At 38.5% G+C, this 18,795-nt stretch overlaps 2 protein-coding genes and 3 non-coding genes across 6 annotated transcripts; 1 reads left to right on the forward strand and 4 right to left on the reverse strand.

The window, feature by feature from the left end:
• Window positions 1–1,620: 1,620 nt before the first annotated feature.
• Window positions 1,621–10,669, reverse strand: bbs2 (Bardet-Biedl syndrome 2). The gene is made up of 18 exons (XM_014993516.2): window positions 10,555–10,669; window positions 9,919–10,052; window positions 9,569–9,796; window positions 9,347–9,472; window positions 8,227–8,289; window positions 7,341–7,418; window positions 7,111–7,215; window positions 6,559–6,645; window positions 6,327–6,462; window positions 6,045–6,184; window positions 5,064–5,193; window positions 4,802–4,973; window positions 4,558–4,684; window positions 4,328–4,447; window positions 3,746–3,883; window positions 3,342–3,454; window positions 3,064–3,212; window positions 1,621–2,337 (listed from the first exon to the last, which is right to left on the reverse strand). Exons 2-18 carry the CDS (start codon window positions 10,030–10,032, stop codon window positions 2,231–2,233), a joined length of 2,133 nt encoding a protein of 710 aa, XP_014849002.2. The 5' UTR covers window positions 10,033–10,052; window positions 10,555–10,669; the 3' UTR covers window positions 1,621–2,230.
• A 775-nt stretch (window positions 10,670–11,444) lies between these two features.
• Window positions 11,445–11,516, reverse strand: trnap-ugg (transfer RNA proline (anticodon UGG)). The gene has a single exon. It is a non-coding gene; the product is annotated as a tRNA-Pro (tRNA).
• A 940-nt stretch (window positions 11,517–12,456) lies between these two features.
• Window positions 12,457–12,528, reverse strand: trnap-ugg (transfer RNA proline (anticodon UGG)). The gene has a single exon. It is a non-coding gene; the product is annotated as a tRNA-Pro (tRNA).
• A 247-nt stretch (window positions 12,529–12,775) lies between these two features.
• setd6 (SET domain containing 6, protein lysine methyltransferase) lies at window positions 12,776–18,519 on the forward strand. Of its 2 annotated transcripts, none has more exons than XM_088006139.1 (9): window positions 12,776–12,848; window positions 13,071–13,145; window positions 13,839–13,983; window positions 14,069–14,210; window positions 14,939–15,133; window positions 15,212–15,347; window positions 15,640–15,838; window positions 17,184–17,320; window positions 18,019–18,519. In XM_088006139.1, the coding sequence occupies exons 1-9, from the start codon at window positions 12,822–12,824 to the stop codon at window positions 18,343–18,345; spliced, it is 1,383 nt and encodes a 460-aa protein (XP_087862265.1). In that variant the 5' UTR covers window positions 12,776–12,821; the 3' UTR covers window positions 18,346–18,519. The 2 variants fall into 2 exon arrangements, with proteins under 2 accessions (XP_087862265.1, XP_014849000.2); XM_014993514.2 differs by having other exon boundaries at window positions 15,640–15,820.
• On the reverse strand, window positions 16,504–16,575 carry trnap-agg (transfer RNA proline (anticodon AGG)). The gene has a single exon. It is a non-coding gene; the product is annotated as a tRNA-Pro (tRNA).
• Window positions 18,520–18,795: the final 276 nt, after the last annotated feature.

The raw sequence follows: 18,795 nt of genomic DNA on the forward strand, positions 1-18,795 counted from the left end.
AAAAACTTGACTAATTTTACTAAGGAAGAGAAAAATCTGAAATGCCAGACTTTTCTCCGCAGTTCCTGAGATGTAATGTAATGAATAAAAAATCACAGTTACATAACTTTCAAGTTTTTATACAATAAGTAGCGCCAGAATATCGTTTTGTTCAAATATTTCCTCTGCTGTAGGTGTCTGTTATTATAAAAATTAAAACCTAACAAGTAAGCTGTTAATCAACAACTTGTAATATTTCCTGAAACAGAAAAAAGTGCACGCATGAAACAAATATTTTAACTCTGAAATGCGTCAAATAAGCGATAATCCCGCAAAACATCCAGACTTACCAGAGGAAGCGGCCAGAGAAAACATCTGCATCTCTTTCTGCTCCACATCCTCATCTGATAAACACAAAGTCTGACTCAGACGTTCTCCAAACACAAAGATTTCAGCAGAACCGAACCTGAAATTTCCTCTGGTTCTGTCTGAGCTGGTACTGCGCTCATGAAGCATTTACGTGCAGTACGGAAATATTAGATGCACATGACGATGATCCTTTTGATGGTACGGATCCTAAAAAATGTTCTGCCTCAACAATTCGGCGCAACAAAATGAACCCAAATCCGGAAATCAATTCAATAAGTGGCCGCATTTTGTTTTTCATACGACTGAACGCAACATGACACGTTTGGACTATTAAACAGTTAATTTTTCCAGGGGGCGTAGCGACGTAGCGAATCTCTGACCAGAAACTGTAGGAACAACTAAAGAAAGAATATCTTCTTCACTAAAAAGCAGCTATACTGTTTGTCAGTGCTGTAAGTTATTTAGATTTTTTTAAGGTAAAGGTGAAGTGCAGTAGAAAGTGTGAGATAATAGCCAACACCACAGGTTCCTGAAGGCAACATCGTCATTCTTTGCTTCGACCATGTGGTTTAAATTTCAGCGGAACAAATCCAGATGCCAACTCAGCAAGAAAGAAAACCCACAGCATGACTTCAGCTGGTCTGCTGCAGTCCTGCAGGCTGAACATCTCCTCCTGGAAAGGAAGCAAAATGGATGAGACAGACGGAAACGTACACGGATCTTCATTTTAAACTCCTAATTAAACAGCCACACTTTCTTTCAGTCTTTTAAATTTGTTTTGATCAACAGTTCCCCGAGAAAACCTTTTCTCATTAACTTTCATGTTCCTAACCATGTTGGTTTGTTACATAATTAACTATCACAGAAAAGTGAAAGGCAAAGCAAGTGTCAGAACAGATAAATATGCCGTAAAAACACAATACCTGAGAGGTGCATCATCATCCTTCAGCTCATTCGGACCTATTAGGGACCTACTACCAGCAGGTGGCGCCAGAGAAAACAAAAATTGCCCTATAAATTAAGTTTTGTTTTCAATTGTTTCATAAGATTGACTGTTGCAATGAAAAATAACATCCCTGCAATCTTCAGTTCCTATATTCAAACTGTCTGTGCTTATGTTTTATTTTTCTAAACTGTGTGCAACAACATAAAACTGAAAGAAACATTAGGAGCTGTATCAACAGACTTCTGCACAGTATTCTGTCCAGTTTTATAAATGATGCTCTAGTTTAGAATAATTTAAAATTATTATTATTCTAAATGACAAAAACATTTGAAACATTAATAAATTTAATAGGAACGCTGCAGCAATCACAAAAACAATCTACAAAAGGTAAACAAGATACACACACGATCACACTCGTTCCAGCAGAAACATCACACAATTTCCTTTGGCTAAAAAGAAGACAACGACTGGGAGAGCTAACAGCTCCACGCCAGCAGCTCCGCGCCTCGCTGCAGCCGTCTCCATCAGCTGCTTCCATCGAGCAGAGACCACATCCAGCACAGTCATTTGGTCAAAACGTTCTGATGGCTTTTTTGTGAAGCTTAAACATTTGTTTTGTGTGCACCATCACCTGAAACGGCGCTAAAAGACTCAGATTTAACCCCGAACTAAAGATGCAGTCAGACAGAAGACTGTGGAAAGCTACGCTGAACTACATCGGGCCTTTCTAACCAGCCACACAGCTAACCTGCAGCTCTAAGTCTGTTCTCTGAGTTACCTAACAGAGGTGTTCCCCAGTGCACTGGGTGCTGCTTCGTTACATTTAAGGCTGAGTCAGTGTTTGTCCCAAATGCCTACAATCTTTTGCACATTTTGTGTCGTCCTTTCTAGCACTCATCAACATCCGGCTAGCTGGCTGATTCCTGCACTCTGTCCTCATGAAGAAGCCGTGCCGGCCCTCATGATCCTGAAGAGCGCGTTGACGTTGTTGCTCTTGATGGCGTCTCGGCAGGCGGCGATCACCTGGTTCTTGGCTTTACCCACTGAGGACAAACAAGAATAGTTTAAAAAATATATAAAAACAAGAAGATGTGGGAACTATAAGCCAATTATTTCTTCTATTGTTAAGAGTTTTCTTTTTTTAAAACCAACTCCAAACTGTATCTGTTAACATATTAGCTAATGTAATCCAAACCAGGTTTCTGTCTTTGTGAATAGTTACTTAGAATGTCTGGAAAAGATATTCACTTTTTTCCTATCATGTTTCCAAAACACCAAGCTTGATTTTATTGAGATTTTATGTAAGAAACCAACACAATGTAGTGCAAAACTGTGAAATAAGAAGGAAACAATTTACAGCTTCCAATTTATGTAGAAAAAAAAACAACAACCTGAAAAGTGAGGCGTGGATTTATAATCAGATGCTTAATTTATTTAAAACAAAATTTAAATAGATAGAAATACTGGATTCAGAAGTTTGGGTTTGATAACCATTGCCGCATGTCTTCCTTCTATCAAAATCAGCTTTAAACTATCAAATAACGAGTCAGCACAAGAGTGGAAAAAAAAATTAAACACAAATATTCAGATTAATTGCAAAAAATGTTGAAACTTTGCACAATTTTCTTTCCACTTTTGCACAACTTTGTGTTGGACTAATCATCACACGAAACTTCAACAAACAAATGGAAGTTTGTGGTTCTAATGTGGTAAGAGGTGAAGAGGTTTAGGGTCCACATTTGTCATGTTACAGCGCAGCGGTGGCGTACCTCGGAGCCGGCCGGCCCGTTGGATAGCCTGGTTGACAGACTTGAGCCGAGCCAGAAGGGCGTTGTGATTGTTAGAACGGATCGTGTATTCATTTATCAGATCCCTGTTCAGATCAAACAGCTCCCTGTAACGCTTCTTCATCGTTTTCCTACAGATGAAAGCACAACAGTGTTTGTTGAACATTATGTTTGCTGATGATTTCAGAAAATCGGCACTTCTCATAGCCAGTAGTATTAAGATGAACGGTTTTAGTCAAGTTTATGTTTTGGTGGCTCACATGTCGGCCATGAGGCGAGCATCCTCTGCCTGGACCAACATGTTTCTGATGTAGTTGGAGTGGTCGGCCATGTCAGCAGTCAGCTTCTGATGCACAGAGTGAAACTCGTCCACCTGTGGCACAAACATCCACGACTCAGCAGCACTAACAGCATTCTGCTTTAATTTGTTTTAGAAACGGCTGGTAAACAAGTAAAAGTAGAGCTAACATAAAAATACTTCTAAAAATGAAAACCAAACGATACTGCAGCAGAATCCTCTTGGAGATTTGTGTCTGGTTCAACTTTACATCATAGGCGACTGACACTAGAAACAACTGAGCCTTTTAGGCAGAGTTGGGGGTTTTTGTAACTAAAAATGTTTCAAATAATAAATAAAAAGAAACATCTCAGTTTCAGTGAGAACCTCAGTGAGCGTTGTGCGAAGCTCCTCAAAGTATGATGGGAAATCTGCTTCCACCGACAGGTCCTCCATCGCCAGGAAGGAGGCGAGGGACTGGACCAGATCGCCCGCTAGATCAATATCATCGGTCCTCAGGGTGATCTGACGGAAAAGATAAAAAATCAGGAAGCTCAATTAGGTGGATGTTAATAGTGGATTAAATAACCCTAAGTATGTTTTTAGAGTTGCATCTTGAATCATCATTCCAGCATGGAAAAAATACTAAAATACATTTTAAAAAAGCCCCAAATTAATATCCAATCACACCAATGATGAAGTTTAGATCCAGTCAGATCTAAACTTCTGACTGGACCCGCATATTTAAAATATTCATAAAATGCAAGAATATGAGATATGAAAAATTACATTTCTGGAAAACTGAAGCTGAAAGCTGCAACTTCCAGAGCTAATTTAAGAGTCTAAATGCTCTTTTTAATTAACACAATACATCATGGCAAAACAACATACACAAGCTAATGACAAAAACAGTATACATATGTAAAAAAAAAAGGAGAAAAGAAAGTAGGTTGGTGTTTTATTGTTTACCTGTCCGTTAGTGGCCATATGAAAAGACATGAGTCCTCCTCCACGGAGGGAATTAAATGTAACATTTGGATTCTCGACCACCTCTGGAAGCAGGAAGTTCTGATTGAGCCACATTACCACCTACATTCACACAAAAACATGAACAGGAAGAGAAAGGAGCAGGTTTCATATGAGAATGCCTCCTGGACCCCATCAGAATGGTTCTTTATTTTGTCCTCCTTCCCTCCCACCCTCTGCGGTCGCTCGTTGATGCTGAAGGAAACTGTTCCAGCAGGAGCAGCAGGCGAGTCCTCTGTGATCTCATACATGGAGAAACGCGGCAGCTGGCGAGTGATTTCAAACACGTGGAACTGAGTGCTGCAGAGGGGATGATTCAGAAAGCAAAACGTTACAATGAATCATTAAAGGACTCTGATTTTCAGCATTTTCTCGACATTATGGAGAGTTTAACTCCAGCTGTTTTACATGTCCCACCTGGTCCTCCCTCCAACAAAGGCCTTGATGTGCAGATCCACTGGTATGTCTTTAGGGGGGATGATGGGGACTCGGACGCAGCCCGACAGGTTCTGGACACTTGGATGGACAACGTGACTCTCGCCCTCAAATATTCCCTCAGCAAAAATGAGAACCGCACGGATGATTGTTTCTGGAGAGAAAACGTCACACAGACAGTAATTCTAGCAGATTCGCTGAGAACACAGATGTTTAACATGCATGGAGTGTGAGAAGGAGCAACCATTTGGAGTTGAGATGCTAAGCTCTACATGAGCCTTCTGGGCCTCCGTAGCTGCTCTGACAGACAGCATTGTCTGCAGCTGAGTGTTGGCTGGTATTACGCCAATCCCGCTGTTTGTCTGTGACACACCCTGAAACAGAAGGCGTGGGAGAAGGTTTTAACCATTAGATTAGATTAGATTAGATTTATTGTCATTGTCCAGTAAATAGTACAATGAAATTAATAGTACAGCTCTTCTTAAGGCATTTATAAACAAAGAGTGAAAAAACATAAGACTAGACGGTGTAATCTGGAAAAAAATGCTTCCTTGAACAGGTTAGGATCCGTGTTCGGCCTACACAAAACATGTTCATTGCACAAAATCATTTTTAGACAATGAAACCTGCTCAGGTCTGACTATTTTGAACATCTTGTCACTTTAAATCCAAATGATCTGCCGCTGGCTACGCCCCCCAACTCAACGTTTTCACTTGCACATGAAAATTGTTGCAAACAGAAACACAGTAATGCTACTGTGCATCTTTGAAAAGCAGAAGTGGATCCTCCTGCACAACCAACAAGAATGCAGCAAGTGGTTTCTGGATGGTAAGTCAACAACAAAAACACGTGTTTTTTCCACCAGCCATTGTACAACACATACAGTGGGAAAACCAGCTGACCAAACATGCTGGGCTTTGCTGGGGTTGCCAGGTAATGGGCAGTGCCTGTTTATTTGTGACATTTCATCCTGGAGGTTTTTGAAAGATTTTATTTTACAGACACCAAAAACACTTATTGCCAAAAACCATCTTTGTAGTTTTTTGTGAATTATGAATTTTGCACAAATTCAGAATTTGTGCTAAATTATGAGTTTTGCACAAATTATTTTGTTGCTTTGAAATAAAGCAACAAAATGAGAAAATCTACTGCCAATCTGTGCATGTGTCAGAGGCATGATCAGAGGTCAAAAACGGCTTGTAAATGAAAAAGAACCATGACCACCTTGGCATTTTCCTCATAGTTACGCAGCTCCAGCAGCAGGTTCTGCCTGCGCTGGCTGAGCTCCCGAATGCGATCCTGCTCAGCGTTGGAGTCCATCAGATTCCCTTTCAAATCCTTACTGGCTGGCAGGTAACCACGGACTGGAAAATACAAACATGGCCAGATGTCATTATTTCAAAGGGTGACAAATCAGATTTTCAAAAAAAAAAAAAACATTTAGGAGTAACACTATTTAAAATTTAGCTAGAAGGCTTTGAGCAGAAACTGACACACTGGACTCACCTTCTCCTTCTATGGAGGTGCAGATGAGTTGTACCTGTCCGTCTAACCTGTAGTCTCCCTCCACCACTCCAGCCACAGATGAGGAGAAATTGTCCTTAAAGATGACCTCACCTGTGCGGTCGCTCCGCGCGTCGATCTGAAACAAGAGCTGGACGTCAGCAGAGACTCCAAAGAGCTAAACCCAGGAAACAGAAGCAGGAATGTATCGCATTCCTGCAGAACGGGCACGGACCTTTCCATTGGACCAGCCGGTGATGAGCTCCACAACTCCATCAGCATTCAAGTCAAAGGCATGGATGCTCATTGCATGGTTCTTAGACTGAGTGGGAAGATCAGTGTGTCATTAATTAGTAATAATATACAGACAAATTAAAACGCTTGGACACCTTAGCAGAGGTGTAGTAAAATACCTAAGTTTGTTTTAATCAGCATCAAACGTTGACAGGTTACACACATTCACAAAGTTGTTTATCTGCTAGAGCTGTCTTTTCGTGTACATTTAAGATTTGGCATGTTATATTCTAAACTTGACAGCTAAAATGAATTGAAGTCATCGTCAGCAGTTTTTGTCCACTGCTGTCCAGGGGTTCAGAAAAAAAACGAGATTCTGTTCAAACTGCCAAGCCGCCACAGTGGCATGTGGGTTGCTCAGATTCACACGCCACTTCATACCTCACCTGCATTTGGCCAGTGGCCAGTGCCAATTTCAACCCGCAAAAATGGCAGTTTTAGGGAAATCTGTTGACAAACAACAGATTTCAGATTTCTGTGAACTCTTATGCACCTTAATCCTCCAGTAGCGGGCCGTGCGGTCATACACTCCAACGGTGCCGTTAGCCAGAGCGTAGCCGAACCTGCTGCCATGCATGTGACACAATGACGTCACTGTCTGTGAAGACAGGAAAAAACTAAATATTCTGAACTGACATGGACGATTATTTAGGTATTTAACAAAGCCAGTAATGCTTTTTTAAACTTTATCATTCAAAACAACAACACAACATGTTTATTTACCTCATTTTCATTCAGTTCTGAGATGAGCTGATCCTCTTTGAAAACCCTGATGTCAAAGTCCTCAGAACCAACAAGAAGCTGTCAAATAAGAAAAAAACTATTATTGTTTGGTATGAAAAGACTATTTGAAGAATCTGAATTCATAAGAGTTACAACAACATCTCATTTCTCTTTGGGATCAACAAAGTATTTTTGAAATTGAATTTGAAACAGCACTTCCTTAACATTTTTAACCAGGGCCTGCAGCTCTTCAAAATAAAAGTTTAATATTTAACTGAGCATGAGCCTTTTTGAACAACTTTAAGTTGAAACATTTGGTTATTTCATCAATCTTTTCAGTTGCAATTAAAAAGTAGTAACTTCTCTAAATAGGTTGTTAGGTGGATACCTGAAAATAATTTGCATAAATCAAGCACCAGTACATTGTTGTGATTTCTCATATTTTCCAAAACCAGAAAATAATGATAATGAAATAATAGTTCATTATCATAGCTTATGATAATGAACTATTATTGAAGAATATGACATGCAAAAAAAAGGAATTGCAATATATCATCATTATTACTAACTGTTATGCACAATATCTATAAATAATAATTATGGTTAACCTCATTACAGCTAAAATAATTACGGTATATTATTTTATCAGTGGTAGGAATGACTCTTTTCTTTTTGAAATAAAAGTAATTAGGTCACATTATTCAGTTTTGTGTTAATACATTAATTTGGGGTTGCCATTGTATTGTAAGAATCGCTGATCACATACAAATCCAAATAACTTCAGATTGCTAAGTTTGATCAAGGATTGTAAGCTCTTTGAGTATTTATCATTCAGATTTTGTTCTAATTCTAATAATATTATTATTGTTTCAAATCTCAGACTTACCTCATTTTTCCCATCTCCGGTGAAATCAAAAAGCACCAAAGACCTAACGTTATCACCAGTTACCTGAGAAAAGGGGAAGTCATAGTTACGACCTAAAGAAATATTGAGATATAAGCTGTGAACACATTTTATGAACATGTTCAGGAAAATAAACAAGTTTATGAAATGAGCGATACATTAAGGCAACAAAGGAAATGTGTGACGTAGCATTTATGTTATATTTTTAACAGAGCCGTCCCTCAAGTATTCAACCACGATACAATATTGTTGTTTTCAAAATCTAAAAGTACTGAGTAACTGGTAAATTACATAATCAGATGGACCAAAATACAAAGTTAAGTGGAAATTTTTATATTTTAAGGACAAAAATGACAATAATTCATATACATAAAATCAGGCAAAAAAAAAAAAAAAAACCTTTTCTGAATCAGTTAGTAAAAAGATGATAAAACTTTAACAAAAACTGCAGGTGTGTGTCTGTGAATTTTTGGTTAAAACATGTTTGTTCTTCATTGAGTGGATAGAGAATCCAGAAATTTTAGTCAAGTAAGAGCAGCGATACCTCATAATAAAATTACTCAAGTAAAAGTAAAAGTAACAGCATAGTAAAAATACTAATAAAAGTTGTTTTTTTTTTTCAAGAAAGTTACTCAAGTAAATGTAATTGAGTAAAAGTAACTAATTACTGCCCAACTCTGAGTATGAGGGTCGGGTTCACATCACTGATGTTATGGGCCTGCTTATCTGTGATAGAAATCTTGATTGTGTCCCCGACACACTAAATAATATATCAAGCTAACTAAAGATTGTTAAAAAAATAAACAAATAAAAAAAATAAATAAAGGTCCTGGAACCTGATTTCAATCTGAACGAAACTCTTCACTGAGCTAAATGTTTACTGATTTTTCTGGAGGAATATCCCTTCCAGAAAAATGTTTGTCAGAATTTGTTATACATAAAGGAAGATAAATTTACATGTGCTAAGAGTTACAATTTTAACTTGAACTTCAAAGTTATGTTAATGTCTGTCGTCCATATCACTCTAATTATTTCTGATTTATAATCGGACTGCAATAGTAACTGAAGTTATTCTGTGAGATGTATTTGCATCGAATCTTACTGTCCAAAAGTGGTCGTTCCCTTCATAGTCAAAACCTTGCAAAGCACAATTCCCTCCGATGATGGCAAGAGGAGAGGAGATGTCTCCCAGTTTTCCCAAAACAATGGCATTAGCTCCATCTGCAACCTGGAACAACACAAAACAATTAAACTATGAACAAACATCACAAAAAAAGGAGTCTGCTCTACATCCAGTGACTCCAAACATAGTTCTTCCACTTACGTCTCTGTAAAAAACGTCGGTATTGTCGTGAACATCATAGGCCAACAGATTGGTCTGAGATCCCACGAGAAGTGTGTCTCCTGTGGTGTTTGGTCCCAGTGTCCCTGCAGTCAAACATGTTACGGCCTGGTTGATGTTGAGAAGAGAGATGTCAGAGTCCTGGGTGCTCTGGCTCAGTCGATGGGTCACAGGTCGCTGACCACGATCATGAGGGTTGTGGATGAAAACCTATAAAAGAAGAACAGTTAAGGTCAAAATGAAAATTTTTAATATACAGTATGTTCCTTCAATATATGTTCCTTCAGCAATTTTGACACTTGCTGAGCAGTTATGCTTCATATTCCCTTCACCTTTCCTGCTTGCGTTGCTGCTGTTAGACATGGGTGAACTCCATCAAACTTTCCAACAGCCACCATGCGGGGGTTAATCTTGTGGTTCAGCTTCAGTGTGAAGATGGGGACCATCGTGACGCGGCCTCCTTGTTCTTAAACAGTGAAACGTAACATCAAACCGCTTCAGGACAACTTCATGTTTTATCTTACTGCTGACGCAAAACTGTCAAACTACTGGTGTCCGTAAAGCGTTTCTCCGCGTATGTAACCAGTTGGCAACGCGGTTTTTTGCGTCTCTAATGTAATTACAGGCTTTACCTCAGCTAGACAGCAGCGACTTCTGTTGCCTAGCAACAGCGACTAGCACGCTAAAGCTGTTCATCTGGCTAATCTCTCTCCGATTTGCGGAGCAAGAACACATATTTTACAACCAAACCAGCTCCTTCACTGGTTAACATGTGATTACTGCTGTAAAATAATTAGAATGCAATAAGGGAATTTTAAAATGACATAAAACTCAGAGATTTTGATGATAAAACTAAAAAGTTAGCTAATCATGTCAAGTCAGTTCTTTCTAACACCAAAACTCATACGAGGAACATAAAATCAAGAAACAACGTCTTGTAAAAACAAAAAAAAAAAAGAAAGACATACCAGGTTGTGTAATCACTGACCCGAGCCCCTTCTCAGCTGTTAACTGTCGGGGTTTGGTGGACTGAAGTCGGCTAACCAGTAGCTACATAGTTCGGCGTAACGTTCACAGGCTAACTTCCGGTCATTTCTTTTCAAAATAAAATAATTGTATTATTTTTATGTTATTTTATATTTGCAATTTAATTTTTAATTAAAAAATAAAATTTGAAAAATATTTAAATATATTTTCTCAGAAAGAAAATACTTTTTGTAATAAGCAAAAAAAGAGAGAAAAGAAAGATAGAAAATAAAAGATTTTTTTGGATCAACTACAGAGGTAATTATGAAGATGATGATACAAAAACCTGAGAAAACCTAAAAAGAAGTGAGTGGAGAAAAGATGGGAACAAGGCTCTTAAGGATAATAATAATAATAACTACTAATATTATTATTAGTAGTAGAAGTAGTACATTTAAACTGATTATTTTTAAGTATAGTTTTACCAATGATGATTACATCCTAATATTACTAAAATATTTTATTTTTAATTGGTCCGAATAAATCCTTTATATTGATCATAACAGAAACTAAAAGAATATCACTAACATACCTCATTTTGTGTTTTAAACCACATACAAATACATGATAGTTCAAGCATACATTTCCTAACTGCTGATTTTAGGAATGTCTTCCACACATAGCAGTCCCTCAGGTGAACCTCAGGTGACCCTGAAGACATTGTTTACAGTTGTGCACAATTTTATTAAAAAGGTGTTTCGAGAAATGTAATAGTTATCGTGCAAATGTTAATAGTGATGCAACAAAGAAATGCAACAAAGCAACTGAGAAAGTCTGTGATACTTCAATCAGATTCAACAGATGGCAGATTATCTCTCAAAACAGAAAATAAGGGCTCGTCCGGGATTTGAACCCGGGACCTCTCGCACCCAAAGCGAGAATCATACCCCTAGACCAACGAGCCACGAAGTCCATATTTCCACAACTACAATCTCCAGGAGTAAAATATGAAATCTGTCTATGTGGCAGTTTTGAATGTATATATGGTTTGTGCAGCACCAGCATCCTCTACTGGTCAGTAACAGAATTGCAAGATTGATTCTTGAAGTTGTTGACCTTGAAAAAACAATGTTTTTATTTTTTTATTTTTTTGATACAATGTGAAAATGGAAATATAACTAATAATTAAAATTAACTTAGAATGCAAAATTTTAATTTTGAAAAGGCTGTTTGTTTTATATTTATTTATTACATAAATAAATGAATAAATAAATAAATAAATAAATAAATAAATAAATAAATAAATAAATAAATAAATAAATAAATAAATAAATAAATGTAAATTAGATTATCACAGTAATTCTAAATTACTAGGAAAGTGCAAACATTTTGAAAATATTTCATTTCTACAGGGGACAATTTACTAGGGTCTTAAACATCTGTGAAAGGATTTTGAACTCCTCCTCTTGACAAAGTTTTTAATTCTGGCTTAAAGGAGTGTTTAGGGAAGTGAATGAACCGCTTAAGAAAAAGCCACAGGATCCAATTTGCAAGTCTTACTAAATCACCACAAAATCTCAGTTTTTTTTTTTTTTATTGTTTGTTTGCTTTGCAGTTGTTTCATTATTATTATTTTAAACACAAATTGTGTTTATGGGCATGTGTTTTTAATAATCCACTTTGGTTTAAGCTCATTTGGTGTATTCATATGAACTGTAGAACGATTCACAGATTGAAGTCCATTTTCTTTACACCCTTGTCCCTACTGGGGTGCTGGTGCCTACCTCCAATTAAAGTTTCGGGCGAGAGGCGGGGTACACCCTGGACATGTCGCCAGTCTGTCGCACAGATTGAAGCTATTAAGGTAAATAAATTAATAATAATTTTCAGTAAAACCAAAACAAGGGCTCGTCCGGGATTTGAACCCGGGACCTCTCGCACCCAAAGCGAGAATCATACCCCTAGACCAACGAGCCATCTGAAAGTAGCACGTCAGTATGTCCGAATTTAAAAGTACACAAAACGCCTATGTTATGGACAGATGTTTTTGTTTTGCCATTATCACTCTGCAAGCACTATCAAACCTTACTTTGAAAATGACTCAACAAAAATGATTGTATCTGTCACTACTGTCTCTGTCCTGCATTTGTCTCAAATAAAGCCTGTCCTGATAGAAACTCCTGCCTACAAGTCCGCGCTCAGGTTAAATTTATCCCAGCTCATGGTAAGCTAAGTAGCATTAGCATCCGGCCATACCTGTAGTCTGACTATGGCGACTGAAGCGAAGCGAGTAAAGGTTGTAACATTGTTCTGATTTAACATATACATAAAATATGATACTAATCAACATTATCATCTTGAATTCTATGCTAACTACTAACTAACGGAGTTCATTAAAATGTTTGTTGTCATAAGGTCTTGAAGTCCACGAGGCTGCTTCTTTGGGTGTAAACACGTGGATTTGAGAGCGTAAAAATAGTGCCAGATATCAGCACATGTTTGATTTTGTTTGATGCAGGTGGATGATGCTTCAGAGCGCCTGCAGGACTTCCTCCAGTGGTGTGACAGAGTCGGTTTGGTCCTGAGTAAAAAGGTTTGTTATTACATTCTGCACTCTGACATCCAGCCAGGATGCAGAGTAAACATGCAGTTTCCTCAGTTTTACTGGAACAAAGAAGTTTTCAGCAGGGGCTGTAAAACAGAAGGATGGATATGTGGAATAGCATCTCAGTCTAACGGTAGTGTGGAAGATCTGTCATGCTGTGGGCCTGTTTCTCTTTCAAGAAAGTAGGAATCATTGAGTCTATAAAATAAGTGGATGTTTTCAGTAAAAATCAGGTAGAATCTGTCAGAAAACTAATAATGTGTCTTTATTTGGTCTCTCAGCAGAATAGTGATCCAGAGAAATTGGCCAGAAATGGTTCACCAGACACAGAAAACAACATTCTGCATGGTGGCCATCACAGTTTCTGGGCCTAACTCCAATAGAAAACTTCAATTCGTTTAAAAATACTTAGTTGATTCCAAAGGGAAAATAAATGTTGTAGCTCATATTAATTCATAATACTTCATAGAGTTGTTATAGATGGTGATGGTTGTGCTCTCCTGTAGCAGACTGTATTCCAGTGAATGTGAAAAAGCCTCTGACTAAAGACATTTGGGTTTTTTTTAAGACAGTCTCATGAAGGATTTTAAAGTGAGTCTTTGCCTCATTTTAAGACCCTGGTTCAGTGTGTGACGTTTTCCTGCCAGTTGTCTGTAATTGATCCCAGGTTTTTGTCTGTAGGTGTGCCTGAGCACAGAGGGAACAGTGGCAGATTATGGGATGCTAGCGAAGGAAGACATAGAGGAAGGAGAGGTTTTGTTCACCATCCCCAGATCTGCTCTTCTCCACCAGGAAACAACAAAGGTTTCTGCTTTGTTGAAGAAAGGTGATTCTACTGAAATTGAGTTTTATAACATCAAAACTTCCAGATTCTATCAACTCCCAAATGTGTTTTGTTTCTGTTTTCACAGAGAAGTCATCTCTGGAGAGCTCTTCTGGTTGGGTTCCCCTGCTGCTGGCTCTGCTTTATGAGTCCACATCTCCTGAGTCCCACTGGAGGCCGTACCTCTCCCTGTGGCCTGGCTTCAAAGCGTTGGATCATCCCATGTTCTGGTAGGCTTCTGGTAAGCAGAATGTGGATTATGCAAAATCCACATTCTGCACATTTTTATACTTCCATTTGGGTCTCAACTGCTTCTGAAAACAGGCAAAGCACTTTAAAAAAAAAATCACCCAGCAGATTTTTAACAATATGTTAATGCTTTTTGGTGTCTGGAAAATGAACCGTTTCAAAAACCTCATGATTTTTAAGTCATATTTGACAGCCACTGCGCCATTACCTAGCAACCCAAGTGTAGGTGCAGGACATTTTGGTCACCTGGGTGCTGGAAGAGACAAGTGTTTTATTGTTAACTTACCATCCAGATACCAATTTCTGCATTCTTGTTGATTCTGCAGGAGGCTCCACTTTTGCTTTACAAAGATGTATGGTTGTATATTTGCGCATCTGTTTACAGCCATTTTCATAACATCAAAGCTTTCTGATTTTATCAATTCCATTTTTTTTCTGTTTTCAAAGTAAAATCGACCCCCCTTCCCAAATATTGAGTTGGGGGGCGTGGCCAGTAGCAGGTTAGTTGGATTTAAAGTGACAGAGGTCCTAAAACAGCTCATTCTGAAAGGAGCAGACTAAAATCTCATTATCTGAAAATGATTTTGTACACAAAACAAATGAATTAAACATGTTTTGCATAGAAAACTATTCTATTCTAACTTGTTCAAGGAAACATAAATAGGTCACCTTTAAGCTCAGCTGAGTAACAGCTTCATGATTTCCTCAGGTCTAAAGAGGAGCGAGACAAACTGCTGAAGGGAACAGGTGTCCCAGAGGCGGTGGCAACGGACTTATCCAACATCCAGAGAGAGTACACAGATATAGTCCTGCCTTTCATAATGAGACATCCGGAGCTGTGGAACCCCAACACACACACTCTGGAGCTGTACACACAGCTGGTGGCCTTCGTCATGGCCTACAGGTTAGCACGCACAAACCCAAAATCTTTACGTTTTTAACATTCATTTCTGAGCCCGTTTCATTTCTGCTTTGACTGAAGCTTCCAGGAGCCGCAGGAGGAAGATGATGATGAAGATGATGAAGAGCAGAGGGCCCCCAACCCTCCCATGATGGTTCCCATGGCAGACATGCTGAACCACGTATCCAAGCACAACGCTAACCTGGAGTTCAGTCCTGTAAGGAGGCAATTCGATTTTAAAATCGAGAAAAGAAAAACCTCGTTAATTTAAAACTGTTTTCATCAACACTTAGTGCATGGGGGCCAGGCATGCACACACTCATACAATATGTGTATGTGTATTGTTGGAAAAGTGATCCAACTCAAATATAAATCTACTTACTAGGGCTATTGTAGATAAGGGAAAAAAAACAAAAGGAATACATTTCTCCCAGAAAATCTCAGATATTTATAGAAAAACGTGGAAATTTCTGAGTTTGAAAAGTGGAAAATTGAATCCTTATTTTCAGGACAGCCTGAAGATGGTTTCTGTGCGCCGCTTGCGTAAAGACGAGGAGGTCTTTAACACGTACGGACAGATGGCCAACTGGCAGCTGCTGCACATGTACGGTTTCACGGAGCCGTATCCGGAGAACAGCAACGACACGGCGGACATTCCTGTCACCTGCCTCTACCAAGCCGCAGCGCAAGGTAGCTCTGGAAACCAGGGTGATTTTCATCGACATGCTTTCATTTCCAGAAAACATACATTTCAAACTGGTTTGATGTTAAAGTAAAAGTACTCAGTACTTAGTGCCGCTTCTGATGTCACAGAAGGAAAAAATTATGGAAGCTTAGAAAGTGTTATTATTAACACTGAATGCTCTGCCGGTCTTAATGAAAAAAGGCCTTAAAAGCTGCAGTTTGTAACTTTAAACTTTTAAAAATATATTTTTTATAAAAGTTACATACGGCAGCTTTAAAAGATCAGCACTACTTGTTTGTGTGTATGAAAAATAGTGTCTCTTTGGACACAAATATATGCAAAAAGAGTTAATTCAGGGAAAAGAGTAACTCAACTGAACAGAAACTGAATGGTCATCTGTTAAGAGGTGATTTTTGCTTTGAATGCTTATTTTGTAAAATTTCTAAAAGAACTGGCTGCAAATTTCAAAAACAGATATTTTACTGACATGCCTGTTTTTCTGCTAAGCAATGTAGCAGATCAGGACAGAATTAAGTCAACTGTCAACAAAGGCTTTATATAAATTAGGGCAAGAAAGTTAATTCATAAATAAAACACATTAAAGTATGTAAGTCTGTTTCCTCCAGTCAATAAAAGAAGTATTTACTTTACAAAATGACTGATTTGCTTCTCGATCATGTGCTAAAATGGGCTCGTCCGGGATTTGAACCCGGGACCTCTCGCACCCTAAGCGAGAATCATACCCCTAGACCAACGAGCCTCCTCTGACAGATGTTCACATCTGGCCACATCTTCCAAGTATAGGTGTTCAGGCCGCTGATGTGGCAGGTCAGGATTCAGGACTCCAACAGTGCCCTCTAGTGGTGGCTGTGTCAAACTGCAAACGCGACTTGTTTTCAGGTGTTTTCCGGAGATTGAAAGGTTAAAAGTTTGGTGTTATGAGGAGAAATTTGTGAGTTCTTTTTATTCCGCTGAGCTGAGAGCACCCTCTGTCTAAAATGAACAAATAAATCCTCTTTCCTGGAGATTTCTCATATGATTTATAATAGATGTGCAGAAAAAAAAAACAGATTTGTGGGATTCCGGGATTAATTCAAAATGCTAAAAAATAGATTTCAAAAATATGTTTAAGTTGTATATTTTTGCTGCTTCTATTTGCGACTACCCTGCATAATGCACTCGCTCACTGTACATATTTTGAATAATTTGAATAATCTTTTATTTAAGAAAAAGCCAGGCAGCTGGCAATTTAAGTTACAGAAATTTATTCAAAACCTGTCTTTGTTTAAATATAAACCGATTGAATATGATACAGTATGGAACCTTACAGAATTATTTTAAATTGTTTTTCTTCTTCTGTCCTTGCAGACGTTCAGTCTGAGCCGGAGCGTCAGCTTTTTGATGAGCGCTTCAAGGTTTTGTCCCAGATGATGGAGGAGAACGCAGCGTTTGTGTTCAGTGATCAGGGCTGCCTCACAGACTCCGAGCTGCACTCTGCACTCAAGGTAACGAACGCAAACATCCCAGCTTTCCCTCCAATATGAGATAAAAACTTTACATTTAGACCAAACGTGTCAAACTCATAGACCGGGGGCCAAACTGGCCCTCCGTAGGTTTTTATGCGGTCCTGTAGACTCCAGAGGGATTAAATAAGTGCTTAAATATTATTGTGACAATCAAATCAAAGTATTTTATCTCTCTACTCCCAAATTGTCTCTTTGGACAGTCTCTCCACACTTTTTCGCAATATTTTGCCTCATGGTGAGTTTACTGCAAGTTTTAAACACAATGGTCAAAAACATTATGTTTATGTGATGCTAATTCCCACCTGCAGGTGGCAGTATTTCTTACTTCTGCTACACTGCTTCCTCAGCTTTACTTGATTTCGATTAATAGCCCGTTATTAAACAAAAAGTCACATTTACTGTCATACATAAGCACAAAAATAGCTAAATGTTTTTGCAAATATTTCTGAATCAGTGATTGTGATTGCACAAAAATCACAGAATCCTGGAGGGACTGATCAGTTTCAAAACATGTTCAATATTATTTCATTTTAAGAAGTATTTATCAGATGGAGGAACAGCTGTTTATTAATATTTTAGCAGTTTGTTACTGGATTTTATCGATCCATTCTACGTGATTTTGAAATGACCCAAAATGAAAATGAGTTTGACGTTCAGCTCCTGTTTTGTTGCGGCAGCTTCTGTGCATGTCGCAGGAGGAATTCTCAGAATTCAGAGACAACGAAGGATGGGAGGACGACGACGAAGATGACGACGATAAAATCTCCCACGCCTTCTCCAACGAGGGTCTCCCCGATTTAAAGTCGTCATGGAAACGTCTGATCCACGAGGCAGCCCGGCTCACGCTGAGGTCGTACGGGGACGCAGAGTTGGAGAGCGACCGGAAGCTGATGGAGGACGGAGCAGATCTGAAAGGACGGAGCAGCAGGAGGTGGAGGGCGCTGCAGGTCCGCTTCGGACAGAAAGTCATCCTGCACAGACTGCTGGAGCTCACCGCGTCCTGACTCCTGGAAACAGACTATAAACATCTGTCTGCGCTTGTTTCTGTTCGTTTTCACAGCTTCACCAGCTGCGGCTCCATTACAAATATCCACAAAACTTCAAAGATATTCCACTGATGTCAATAAAACACAATTTTGCAATTACGGTGTTTCCAATAAATAACTGATAAAAAATTATTATGGTTTGAGTATTTTTACAAATAGAAGTGTTATAAGTGTGATATGCAATATGGAACCATTAGAAGTGTGTAATACTGAATATTTTGGAATATTTTCAATAATGGGCCAAAATCACCGATATCGATATCAATACAATATAGATTGGAAAATCTACACTACAAAAATAAAATAAAATTTCGAGGCAGAATCTAAAACTAAAGTACTAATTCAATGCAAAGTAAATATCAATCTGCCCACTTCTAGAACCCAAAGAACCCAAAAACTCCTGCAGAG

This window comes from Poecilia mexicana, unplaced genomic scaffold, assembly GCF_051168715.1.
Source record: "Poecilia mexicana isolate PSO_F unplaced genomic scaffold, ASM5116871v1 scaffold_6, whole genome shotgun sequence".
NCBI classification, from domain to species: Eukaryota; Metazoa; Chordata; class Actinopteri; order Cyprinodontiformes; family Poeciliidae; genus Poecilia; species Poecilia mexicana.

Coding starts and splice junctions, on each gene's coding strand:
- bbs2 (XM_014993516.2), bottom strand. CDS start 10,032: ATGGTCCCCATCTTCACACTGAAGCTGAACCACAAGATTAACCCCCGC. Junction 4,974..5,063: donor TAGCATCTCAACTCCAAATG/GTTGCTCCTTCT, acceptor TTTTCTCTCCAG/AAACAATCATCCGTGCGGTT. Junction 4,448..4,557: donor TCAACGAGCGACCGCAGAGG/GTGGGAGGGAAG, acceptor GTGTGAATGTAG/GTGGTAATGTGGCTCAATCA.
- setd6 (XM_088006139.1), top strand. CDS start 12,822: ATGGCGACTGAAGCGAAGCGAGTAAAG. Junction 13,984..14,068: donor TTCTGCTTTGTTGAAGAAAG/GTGATTCTACTG, acceptor CTGTTTTCACAG/AGAAGTCATCTCTGGAGAGC. Junction 15,348..15,639: donor CTAACCTGGAGTTCAGTCCT/GTAAGGAGGCAA, acceptor CCTTATTTTCAG/GACAGCCTGAAGATGGTTTC.